The sequence below is a fragment of the Chlorocebus sabaeus genome, chromosome 10 (assembly GCF_047675955.1).
Source record: "Chlorocebus sabaeus isolate Y175 chromosome 10, mChlSab1.0.hap1, whole genome shotgun sequence".
NCBI classification, from domain to species: domain Eukaryota; kingdom Metazoa; phylum Chordata; class Mammalia; order Primates; family Cercopithecidae; genus Chlorocebus; species Chlorocebus sabaeus.
In genome coordinates this window covers 27,704,145-27,717,596 of record NC_132913.1, presented here as the reverse complement: position 1 = coordinate 27,717,596, position 13,452 = coordinate 27,704,145, and the positions used below count along the sequence as shown (strand labels likewise).

The 13,452-nt window shown below is 33.8% G+C and overlaps 1 protein-coding gene across 1 annotated transcript in view; it reads left to right on the top strand.

The window, feature by feature from the left end:
• Window positions 1–13,452, top strand: part of LRP1B (LDL receptor related protein 1B) — a 1,897,925-nt gene that overhangs the window by 1,672,185 nt on the left and 212,288 nt on the right. The window contains exons 61-62 of the mRNA XM_073019651.1: window positions 6,732–6,920; window positions 7,774–7,922. Coding sequence (XP_072875752.1) covers window positions 6,732–6,920; window positions 7,774–7,922 — 338 coding nt within the window. The remainder of the gene's footprint in view (window positions 1–6,731; window positions 6,921–7,773; window positions 7,923–13,452) is intronic.

Below are 13,452 nucleotides of genomic sequence, written 5' to 3'. Positions count from 1 at the left end.
TATATTTTTAGTAGAGATGATGTTTCACCATATTGGCCAGACTGGTCTCGAACTGCTGACCTAAGGTGATCCACCCTTCTTGGCCTCCTAAAATGCTGGGATTACAGGTGTGAGCCACCACTCCTAGCCACAGTATTAATTTCTATGCTTTGACATTATGTATTATACTTATTTAAGTGTCCCAGTATAAACTACTACACTAAGGAGGGATACAAGTTTATTTTGGACATGTGATCAATATCACTATTCAAAAGTTAGCATATAATCTACTTTCAGGCACTATCAGCTCTGATTTTCCTGCACTATGACATATACTAAAAGGAAAAACTACTTTCCATCCCAGCAAGGTCTCAGTGAAGGACTATGATATTTAATATCAGAAAAATAAACTTTCAATATTCTATCATAACAGTTGGAAATGTTGGCCATCCTTCATGGTCCTGTCATTTCTTAATGCTTTTATTTATTTTTTTTTTGAAAAATTGATTTTAAACCTTGTTGCCTAAATTTTATTTGTGATACTGTTTGTTACTATCAAGTAGGATGGCATTAAAGAGTAAATAGGCAAAATGTTCACAGAGGCAAAAATTAAAACACTTAAGAGCTGCTCATTGTAAGTTTTAGGAAATAATTTTTTAAAATGGTTTGCACAGTAACATCAAAGAAGACATACATAATTATTAGCAAAGAACAAATGTCCTTGGCCGTAAGGTTATATAAAGCATGCTCTTTTTTTCCCAGGTGCTTTTAACTAAAGCTCTGGCTCAACAATCCTTCTCTGGAGATTAGTCTACCTTGGCCATTTTCCCACCTACCCACTCTTTGTCACTCTTCATCAACTAGAAACTATTATCCACGCACCCTCCCATTGACTGCTGTCATGAATCTTTCACTTTCTTTTTCACGTTAAATCACTTTCTACCACCGTCTAATTTTATCACCTGTTTACCAGACGATAGTTTTTCATAGCCTCTGTTTAACCTCACCCCATTTTTTCAGTGCTAATTGTTTTTCTTCATCATCACTTTCTTTTCGTTTTTCACGCTATGTTACTTTAAGTCACACCCTATCTTCTCTACATATCTCGTTGTGCTCTTATTCTTCTAGAAAAATATCAGGGCAAATTATTAGTGTCAGGGTCTCTCAAAAGAGGGGATCAAATGAGCATACTTGGTTCTCTCTTCTGAAGACAGATGGTGTTTTAGTTAAGCTAGATAGTTTACACCATATTACCCAGGGAATGGATGTCATGGATGGTTTTTGATCTGGGAAGATATATGTTAGATGAAAAGATATGAGAAATATCAATTAGTGGGAGTTCTAGTTATCTTGGCTTTGCCTCTTTACCCTCTTCCTGTGCTGGAAAGCTATCTTATGTGGACTACCTCACCCAGGTTCTTTTACCTTCCCACATCAAGTTGAATTTCCTCCATGAATTGCATTGCAAGGACAGTAGATAGTGGACAGAAAAAGAAGTCAGAATATTTATCCATCTCCCTTCCATCTATGCTCAACTGCAATGATTTAACAGTGCCTGAGTCTGTCTACTAAAGGCCACTGCTCTTGTTGGATGGCTTTATTCACCTCAGCTGCATTTTTCACTAGCTTCTGGTAACAGACCTAGTAAAAAGCAATGCATCATTTGTACCTTTGCATGCCCACCTCTATAAATAGTTCTTTATTAAACCCTCTTCAATTTCACTTAAAGATATGTTTTCTATTTTCTGCAGCAATTCTAATATAAAAGAGATTGGAAGGGATTAAAAATAAGGTGACAAGTTAGAATAATTTTGCTGTATTACTGGTGTGATGGGATACAAGCCTTTACTTGGGATAATGGCACCAAGAATTATTTTTAAAAATTGGAGTGTCTTAAATATATTAAAAAGAAAAAGATAGTAGGATTTAATGTTTGATTTGATATGTTTGTAAACTTTAAAGTTTTAGGGGATTACCTTTCCAAACATAGCCATAGAGTGAGTGATATGTTAACCTTAATGGATCACTGATTGTTCAGGTATTTGCTTCAAATCAATATATAAATATAACTCAAGTAAATCAATTCTAAGCTCCTGTTACTCTAATCTTGATTCCTTCATAAAAATAATAACATAATTTGGTGATTGCATTCTATATCTTTTTACTTTTGAAAATATGAATACTTTATAACTTTTATTTTATTTTATTTTATTTATTATTATTATTATTTTTAGATGGAGTCTTGCTCTGTCTCCCAGGCTGGAGTGCAATAGCATGATCACGGCTCACTGCAGCTTCCGCCTCCTGGGTTCAAGGAATTCTCCTGCCTCAGTCTCCCGAGTAGTCGGGATTACGTGCACCCACCACCATGCCCAGCTATTTTGGTATTTTTAGTAGGGATGGGGATCCACCATGTTGAGCAGGCTGGTCTCAAACTCCTGACCTCAGGTGATCTGCTTGCCTCGGCCTCCCAAAATGCTGGGATTACAGATGTCAGCCACCACGCTTGGCCTATAGTCATTTTTAAATAATAAATTTCAGTGATTGCTGGGCATAAAGTAATATTTTAAGATAGCATTTAGACTTTTAAAGTAAATCTGGGGAGATAAAGAATGGAAAATAAGATAGTATTACTAGTGAAATGTCTATTGACATACTCAGTGCAGAAAACCATGTCAAAGCTATCAATATCCTAATGCTGTATCCTCCCATAACACTAACTATGAGATTTTAACTCAAGAAAAGCTAAGAACTGTGTAACTGGGGCATTAGTTTCTTAAGTATTTAAACTAGATTAGTCAGAAATACAAATTTAGAATGATATTACCCAAGAATATACTTGTTTAACATTATAAATGCTATCTAAAAAATTGAATAATTGGCCGGGCGCGGTGGCTCAAGCCTGTAATCCCAGCACTTTGGGAGGCCGAGACGGGCGGATCACGAGGTCAGGAGATCGAGACCATCCTGGCTAACATGGTGAAACGCCGTCTCTACTAAAAATACAAAAAACTAGCCGGGCGAGGTGGCGGGCGCCTGTAGTCCCCCAGCTACTCGGGAGGCTGAGGCAGGAGAATGGCGTGAACCTGGGAGGCGGAGCTTGCAGTGAGCTGAGATCCGGCCACTGCACTCCAGCCTGGGCGACAGAGCGAGACTCCGTCTCAAAAAAAAAAAAAAAAAAATTGAATAATCAAGAGTATTGTAATAGAGTATATCGAGCTGTGAGGCAACAGTTAAGGCAAAACCATGTTCTGAATAGCCACTTTTTCTTTTTTTCTTTCTTTTTCTTTCTTTCTTTCTTTCTTTCTTTCTTTCTTTCTTTCTTTCTTTCTTTCTTTCTTTCTTTTATTTTCTTTTTTGAGTCAGACTCTTGCTGTGTCACGCAGGCTGGAGTGCAGTGGTGCAATCTTGGCTCACTGCAACCTCCGCCTCCTAGGTTCAAGCGATGGCCACCTTTTCTATTTGTCGTAATTACACTGAGCTTTAGCAGGATAACATCCAACTCGACTCAAAGGGAAAAACTCCCAAAAGGAGTATTTATTTGATTTATTTGTTTTTGCCAAATATCAACCCTTTTCTTCTGAATGATATAGTCTATGAAATAAAAATTAGGAACTTAGTGTTTGAGTGGAATTCTGGAAAAATTACAATATATAATGCTGTTACACCGAATAGAGACTTAACTATAGTAAGCAGCTATAAAATAGGCTTTAGATATATAGTCAGTGAAACTACAGCCCACATAGCAGCTCTGTTTATTCTTTTTTGTGTGTCTACTGAATACCTGTAAATGAAAGACTTATTAAATGTACTTTTCACGTTTTTCTATTAAGCAAATGCAGTTTTATATAGACAACTGGTCATATAACTTTTCTCTTAAAAATGACAGTCATCATCATTTTTAGGCAACATTGACTACTTTTCCCCTAAACGTAACCACATCTCAGCATTAGTTAAGGGTTTGTTTGTTAAACATTTTTCTCATACCTTCACATCTCATGTTTATTTTTATTAGCTCCATGTACTTCCTGTCTTAGTCTGGTTTTTGTTGCTATGATGAAATACTACAAACTTGGTAATTTACAAAGAAAGTAAGTTTAGCTGGCTCATGGTTCTGGAGGCTGGAAAATTCAAGAGCATGGCACTGGCTAATGGTGTTGTCCCATGGTGGAAGGGTATAACATGGCCAGAGAGCACATTCCGGAGACAGCTAAGATTCAAATACCAGTACTTTTAATTACTAGCTTTTTTCTACCCCTCTTTTGCCAAGTTACTTAAATTTTCCACATCTTAGTTTCCTCATCTGCAAAATGAACTTTACTTGTATTAGTCCGTTCTTACACTGCCCTAAAGAACTATCTGAGACTGGGTAATGTATAAAGAAAAAATGTTTAATTGACCCACAGTTCCATACGGTGTCCAGGAGACATGGCTGGGGAAGCCTGAGAAAACTTACAATCATGGCAGAAGAGCAAAAAGGAAGCAAACACATCTTCACATGGCAGCAGGAGAGAGGGAGTGTAGGGGGGAAGTGCTACACACTTTAAAACAACCAGATCTCGTGAGAATTCGCTCACTAGCAGGAGAATAGCAAGCGAGAAATCCGCTCCCATGATCCAATCCCCTCCCACCAGATCCCTCCCTCAACGCTGGAGATTACAATTCAACACGAAATTTGGGTGGCGACATGGAGCCAAACCATATCACTACTACTGCACAATAGAGTTTTTAAGAATATAATAGAAAATAAAATAAAATATATAAATTGCCTCTCCCACTGGCCTAGTTCTAGTGCACCCAAGTGCTTAATAAATATCACCTGTAGTTACTGCTGAATAATTTTTAAAAACTGTTACTTTTGATGTGCTAATTGGCAGATTCTTGCAATAACTTTATCTTTCTTACATAAGTAAATTAAATCTCTCATGGATTGAGGTCCTTAAAAATAATGATTAACTTTTTGAGCCCATATTTAATGATTTAACTATCACCTTTGCATCTAACGAGATTCACATTAAATGTTTTGAGGTTTTCAACATTTCCAGTAAATTTTTATTTTATTCTAAAAATCTTGAAATCTATCTATAAGGTGAAAGGATCTTATAATAATCACCCATCACCAAGATTCAATTAATTACTAACATTTTGCAACATTTATTTTATCTTTTTTGTATGAATTTATAAAGTCAAAGAAAAATGGTGGGATTAGTTTGTATAAATAGCTCACATGTAATTAATTATAGTAAAGTGTCCTTCTTTTCATTCTATCTAATTTCACTTATTTATTTTAGTAATGATATATATATCTGCAAGAGCACATAAATAATTAAGTTGTGTGCACATCTAGATTTTTACATCAAAATTCAAAACATCTAAAGTGTACAAATCTGGATTTTAAAAATGTTTACATCCTTCATATGCATAGTATCTGTTCTGAGATGAATTTCTAACTAGATTTTATGTTAGAAATAGTATTCAGTGACTTAATATATGACTTATGTTGAGGTTTCTAATTTTATTTCTTTTATTTCTATTCTCTCTTAGTTGTAGTGAGTTATCTGATAACACTTGGCCTATCAGAATACAAATAACAAATAAAAAAATTAGAATATCTGCTTTAGTTGATAATACAAATTTACTCAGCTTTAAAAAATAAGGCTGTAAAGCTTCTTGTAAATACTAAATTGTATTTGAAATTTTGATAGTTTTTTAGTTACTACTAAATGAGGAATATGCCATACATTAATTTTCAGTCATTAAAATCTAAGAAAAAATAAATATTACTGGAAATATCACACCTTTTTCCATTAATTAACATGTCAGTATTTCTAAAAGTATATCTCAAAATTAATACAGAAAAATAGTATGTTTGTATAAGTTAGGGAATTTTCATCTTCTCCATTTATTATTTGTCAATCTTGAGAAAGTAGAAGCACAAAGAAAATTCTATCACTGTTTAAAATTATTTAAACCCAAACCACTGAACAGATCTACCATATCTTATTTACTGGATAGGACCCTGGACTCTCTCAAATGAATAATTCACATTTGTGATGCTCACTCTACTGTTTACATTTAAACATCAGAAAGAATAATTATAAAACAATTTTAATCTGCACCTAAACAGTTTTATGATCATTAAATTTGCATAATACATTATTATCTGCCACACTTATTTCCCTCTACCCCATCCCAGCTCACCTTGCAAGTAAAAATGCTCATAAAATCTCAGTGGCTGAAAAGGTTTATAGTAGTTTCACAGCCACTTTATTTCCAGGTAGTAGATACATTTCTTCCAGGACCTATAATTTAATCATTTTACGTGTGAAAAAAGTAGGACAATGACATTTAGATTTAGGTATTTAAGTTAAGAACAACCAGAAGGAGATATATATGTATATATGTAAATATGTGTGTATATATACACACACATACACACATATATATAAATTATGAATTTTTAAATGGTGGATGGTATTTGTTTCTGGTGAAGCAGGCTTTAATGGTGAAAGAATCACGTTCATTTTTTTTCCAGTGATTGAACCAAGCCAAATCTGAGCAAAGCTAGCTCCTATGCCCAATCCTGCATTCTCTTAACCGGTAATAAAGAACTTTGCTGGCCTGACAGGTTGTCACAGCAATTATTCACACGAAGTTCTGTAGCAGTTGTATCTGTCAGCCCATGTAGTATTGAATATTTTAACTGGCAGTCTTCCAAGACTGAACATTAATCTTACCATCTCCTATTACAGTCCCTAATCAAGATATTCCAGGGGTGATTGCACTAACATTGTTTGAAGACTACATCTACTGGACTGATGGGAAAACCAAGTCACTCAGCCGTGCCCATAAAACATCGGGAGCAGACAGACTCTCACTGATTAACTCATGGCATGCCATCACAGATATCCAGGTGTATCATTCTTATAGACAACCTGATGGTAATTATTCTTTCCATGTATTCCATAAATGCATTAACATCTTTCAGTAACATTCCATTTTTTATTCTTTCAAGGTTAAATGTAATTTTATTTTTGATGAAGTTTACTAGATTTAATTATTTAGCATCACTTTATGGAAGAATTCAATCAATATGAAGTACTGCTCTTAAGGCATATGATAGAAGCTCAATAATAGGACAAAGAATTGTAGATTTGTTCAACTAATATAAAGCTAAAATGATAATGATGCATTTAGTCAGATAAGTGAAGACTGTATTCTTGAAATAATTTGTTTACAAAATAGAGGATCCTTAGTTTCTATAATGCTCAGTAGGAGGAATTATGTTTAAGTAGCTCTAAGGTTTTAAAACTGACAACTCTATCAAGTTTTCTTCAGCATGTGTTTAATAGGAATTTCATCTGGCCTTGTGAAATAAAGGTTTGATTATTTTCCTTAAAAAACCTATCTGGCCTATAAAGCAAAGCCATCACACTCCTAGGTGTAGATCATTGTTTCATTGTTTTATTTTATGTTTGTATTTCTGAACATATGTTTGTCTTCATCCAAAATGCTTAGTCTTGTTTATTTTTCTCATGGACAGTTTTTTCCTACTAAAATTCTTGTTTTGTAGAATGCACCTTCAAAATTATTGAATGGTCAAATTAATGTCAATGGACAATGAGTAGCGTTTGTGACAAAGTAAAATTATATTTATAGTCTTGATGAGTTCTTGATTACAAAGATTTATTCCAATTCAAGTTATGAAGCTTAAATGTCCTATCTCTAATCCCATGCTATATTATTAGTTTTGATTATCCTGTTTTGTTGTTGTTGTTTCTTTCTTATCTGTAGTCTCCAAACATCTCTGCATGATAAATAATGGTGGTTGTAGTCATCTGTGCCTTTTAGCCCCTGGAAAAACCCACACTTGTGCATGTCCCACCAACTTCTATCTGGCAGCTGATAATAGGACTTGCTTATCCAACTGCACAGCCAGCCAGGTGAGTGGAGGTCTGCGAATCTTCTTATAGGGTATATGGTGAAACATCAGTTCTTTTGTTTAGCATAACATTGAATGATCATTCCATACATTGTAGAGATGGTCACAGAATAAAGGAAAAGCACTATAACACCTTATTAAAATGGGCCTTAGCCATTAGGAAGAATAAATAAAGGCCAAAAAGGAAACGAACAAACAAACAAACAAAAAAGAGAGAGAAAGAAAAAAGTATTTCACAGATCCACACAAATAATGTCTCCAATCCTAAGTGGGCACAACAGCAACAACAGAGGAGATTTGTGTAGTTTAATAAGGTGATTGAGGAATGGTGTAGATAAAAGGAGGTGGAGTTTAAACAGAGCAGGAAATCTCTCCAGATAATATGCTCTATGTCACTGTCCCCACTTTCCATTTCTTAGAGTTAGTGATCTGGAAAAGATAAATAGAGAGTAAGTCTCTAGATTTTGTTTTTATTAAAATAAATTATATGATCAAAATAGCTTCTTCTGAAACCTCTTTTTCTTTAAAACTTAATTATTTTCAGTTGAAGATATCCCAGGAATTAAGTTGTCTACTGTATGGTAGTTGCATGGACTTGATTTTATTACTTTCAAATTTTGGACAATAGTCATATCACATTATAAAACTGTACTTTGTAACACATGAGCCACTATCTTGTTGGTTTTAAGATAAAACTGTCAAACTATATTTTGTCTTTTAAATGACTGAATTTATTTTTAGAATCCTGTGTTTGAATTTGCTAATTTTCCAGTTACTAGCAGTGGTTTCATTGCAAGAGACCGAATTTCTCTTAGATTGTTTCTGTCTTCAAAATGGAGGAGCTAAATTAAGCTCAGCTTGCCTTTCAGATTAGATTTAGGACTATCATACACGAAAGAACTGCATAAATAACAACTACTAGAACTTTTTCAGGGAGTCAGAATGTGTAGAGGTTAAGGGCATAGACTCTGAAGCCAGACCCTCTGTGATCATAACCCAGACTCAACTTTAAATTGAGTTTGTTACTTCTTGGTACCTTGGTTTTCTCATCTTTTAAATGGGATTATACTGTTTCTAAGTCATATACAGATTAAATGGGAAAAGTCCCTGGTACGTAGTAGCTTTTTTTATTACTCTTGTCGTATACTGTAGCTAAAATTTACATAAAAAGTCATGTGTGTAGTGTGAGCTGCTCTCAGGACATTCTGATGACTCATTGAAAGCACAAGCCATAGACCCTGCTTTTATTACAAAATGTGTTATTCTAATTATACGTCCCTGAGTATTTGTGTAAAAAATATTATTTTTAAAGAGCTGGAAATTTAAGCCATTATGAGAGATAAAATTAGTGATTGAATTATTCTTAGTGGTCAAATTAAAGAGAGAAATAACATTTCTTAATATTTTAAAATAGCATTATCAATACTATTGGTGCTATTTAGTCAAATTTTCAGGTAGCATCCACTCAGGTTATTCTAAAATAATCTTTGGTCTCTTGCTTTGGAGTGATCATACATGTATCAGTCTGTTGAGGCCCAAAACTGAGGCTGTCACTGGCTTGGTAGAGATGATGCCTGCCTGAGTCACTACAGTGGCGATGGTTTAATAGCCAACTAAAAATAGAGCAAAATCACGATATTCTTTGAAACACAGGTGAACATCTCAAATAGCAAGGCACAGAGAGTAAAACATCAGACTCACTACAGGCATCAAAGGGATAACATTTTTTAAAATATTATATATGAAAATCTGTAATTGTTTATCCAATGCCAACAAATTAGATTAATCAAATAAATGAAAACCTAATTCACCCTGAAAGTATTATTTATCTAATAAAATTATTTCCCAATTTGGTATCCATGATGACAACACTAAAATACTTATAATTTTTAAATATCCCCAATAGTCTATCATGAATTTTTAAAAACTTAACAATAGCAAGACAGAGCAAACAAATCCAAATGTGGACAATACTTTTCAACCATATTTCTGAAAACAACTGGAAAAGAGGAGGTATCACTTCATTAGTTTCATCTTCAAGGAAAAAGTTAATTGCCCAGGCCCGGTAGCTCACGCCTGTAATCCCAGCACTTTGGTAGGATGAGGCCGGTGGATCATTTGAGGTCAGGATTTGGAGAGCCACCTGGCCAACATAGCGAAACCTCATCTCTACTAAAAAATATTAAAAATTAGCTGGGCGTAGTGGCATGGACCTGTAATCCCTGCTACTCAGGACGGTGAGACATGAGAATTGCTTGAACCCAGGAGGCGGAGGCTGTAGTGAGCCAAGATCGTTCCACTGCATTCCAGCCTAGGCAACAGAGTGAAACTCTTGCCTCAAAAAATAAAAACAAATAAAAAACGAAAGAAAAAAAGTTAATGAAGAACAGGTAATGCAAAGTGTTAAGTGGTTATCCCTGTAAATTTTCTCGTTTGTGAGACCATTTTACCTCTGGTTTTTTTCTGATCTAATAAGAGGAAAATCTGTCTCTTGTATACTTCTTGGAGAAAAATCAGTTTGTAGAAACATGATCTTCAGTGAGGTAGACCTTTAAAGGAAGCAAATTATCTAGGCAGTTTACAATCATGCTAGTAAGTATTTTGATGAAAATTTTGCATTCTTTATTTATTCTTACATAGGGATTTTGATATATCATCTAATGACTGTCAACAAATGACATGTTCACCAAATAGTATTATTTTAGGAAAAAACAGGCAAATCACATCAATAAGAATTCTATTAGAATTGAAAACATAGTCTGATAATCTAATAAAAGTTAAGATTAAGTTCAATTCATATAACATTAGTCATTTCAAATATTTAATGAAAATCATTTTAATTAGAAAAAAAGTCAACTTAAAAATGGCTTCACTTAAGCTTTAAAATAGAGACTCTTCTTGTTTCAACTAAACTTCACCATATTGGGATTGCATTTTATCCTGGTATTCATATTAGTAGACACATATTTAGTAGTTTCTTTATAGCTTTTTCTTGTGGGTGATAATTACAGTCTACAGTTTATTTTATGATGATATTAATCTTAGAGAACATTTGTGATGAAGACTGTTTTATATTTATGTTTAGCATTAATCTTTTTTAAGTTACTGAATTTAAGTATGTAAAAATGAAGCTAAGATATGAAACAGAAGAGATCTTCCTGTGAGAATAAAATATTGATTAACATGAAAAATAAGATAAGTATATTTTACCCTGGCCTCCCTTAACTCAAAACCCTTTAATGTTATTATCAAAGTCAAATGAAGAGCAAAGTCATTATATCATATATAATTCCAACAGTTCATGTTTATTTAAATCGGGCTCATTTAGTGAATAAAAAAATATATGCAATTTAGATATTTTTCCAATCATGATTGGAAAGACTTTGAGGATTCTCAGGAGACCTGCTTTTCTCCTACTAATGTGTTTTAATATATTGTAATGACTAGAAATATTTAATGTTAAGGGTAACTGCTTTCCCTCGTATCCCCAGACAGTCACTATCTATAAAGGTAAGTTTTCTCCTCTCATATTTTATGGGAAAAAAAAAAAAAACAAAAAACCACACACACAACAGAAATGTACAAGCTAAGCAAATATGGAAAAATCAGTTGAAGAGTCAGATCTCCCATTGGATTCATAGAGCTCTGTTCCTTCTTGTATTGCCACTGGGAGACAAAATTCACACTCATATTTTTTAAATGATGTAAATCTATCATGAATCTAGTCCATCATATCCAGACAAATTTAGCAAAAGCCAACATCAAATAATCTCTTATTTGAAGAAAGTAACAGTATTCTAAATAAACAAACCTTTAGATTGCTACTCTATTTTCATTCGTAATAATTCAGCCTAGGCTATAGTTTTCTGTTACAAATCTTTCTTGTATGTAACATGCTAAGATAAATGCCAGCTTGCTGTCAGTCACTTATATGGGAATAACAACATAAGCACTTCTAAAAGAAGTTAGTAACTTTTAGAAAATCATCTCAATTAACATTTAGAAATATTTTTAATTCCAGATGAATATTGTGATATATGCTTTTCAATGAAGTTCTGCTAAATTGAAGAGGGAAATAATTTGATATACCAGGAGAAAGCGACTAAACGTTACATACTACTTGGTTTAACTAATTTCAAGTGATTTTTGTTTTTTTAGTGACAGCTACTCCAGATACATGTGCTCTGAATGGAAAGTGAGATTTTTGTCTTTAGTTCCTTCTCTCTGAGTGGTACTGAGAAAGTAATTAGTTTATGGTCATAAATTACTAAAACATAACTGAACTGAGCTTTTTGGTCACTGTTTATATTTGGGCAATAATGAAGTTAATAGGAACAATAATTACTCTGTCTCAGCAGCTACATTCGAGTTCAAATCACCTTTCTCGTAACAGTAGTATGCAATAATAACTTCCTATAGTTTGTCTCCAGTATCAAGTCACTTGCATGCTAAATAGCTTGTAAGTAAATAAATATTGGCATATAATAACTCACTTACTTTCTCTAGTATTAATCTGCCACTCAGTAGTTAATTTTTAAAAGGAGGAGTTAAAATTTCCATTTTATAAATAATAGAATTATTGCCTTTCTCATGACTTTTTGTTTAGCTGTTTCAAGTGGAAAGGATAATACAACAAATAAAACATATTAATAAATATTTGGGTGAATAGGTTTTTTTTTAGGTAATCTGGAGAACAAGTTTTATTACAAGAGTTTTTTTCTGTGCATTCAATTTTTTAAATCAGCAAAAAAAAAAAAAAAAAAAAAAATTGAGCCTTATTTTTACCTCTTTTTAAAAAATTATAAGAATTTATCTTTGTCCTAAAAGATCGTGTGCATTTATTAGGAATTCTGAAAACTGAAAAGAACTGTGTTGGCCTTAAATGCTTTAAAGAGATATTCTTAAAATTTATGTGGGGCACATACTCATCATGGCTAAAGGCAGTATTTTCAGTGTTCAGGAATGTTTATGGAATCACAGCATGACAGAGCTGGAAAAGATACTTCAGATTATCTTCAGATCCTCTTTTGGTGGCTAAAGAACACAGACTGAGAGATGTTAATTGAATTGCCCAAGATTCTGAATAAAATGCAATTAAATTAAATTAATTCAAAGTACCTAAATTAGTTTGACTGGATATCACTTCCTGATATTCCTGATAGTTTTTAGCCCTATTTAGTGTTTTCCAAACTTTTCCTGTAAAGGGCCAGATAGTAAATATTGTAGACTTTTCAGACCACAGGATCTCTGTAGCAACTACGCATGTCTGCTGCTGTAGTGTACAAGTAGCCCTTCAGGGCTGGTGCGGTGATTTATTTGCACCTGTGATCCAGCACTTTGGGTGGCCTAGGTGGAAGGATCACTTGAGCCCAGGAGTTTGAGACCAGCCTTGGCAACATGGTGAAACCTCATCTTTACAAAAAATACAAAAATTAGCTGGGCAAGGTGGCAGATACCTATAGTCCCAAATACTCCAGAGACTGAGGTGAGAGAATCTCTTGAAGCCAAGAAGTTGAGGCTCCAGAGAGCTG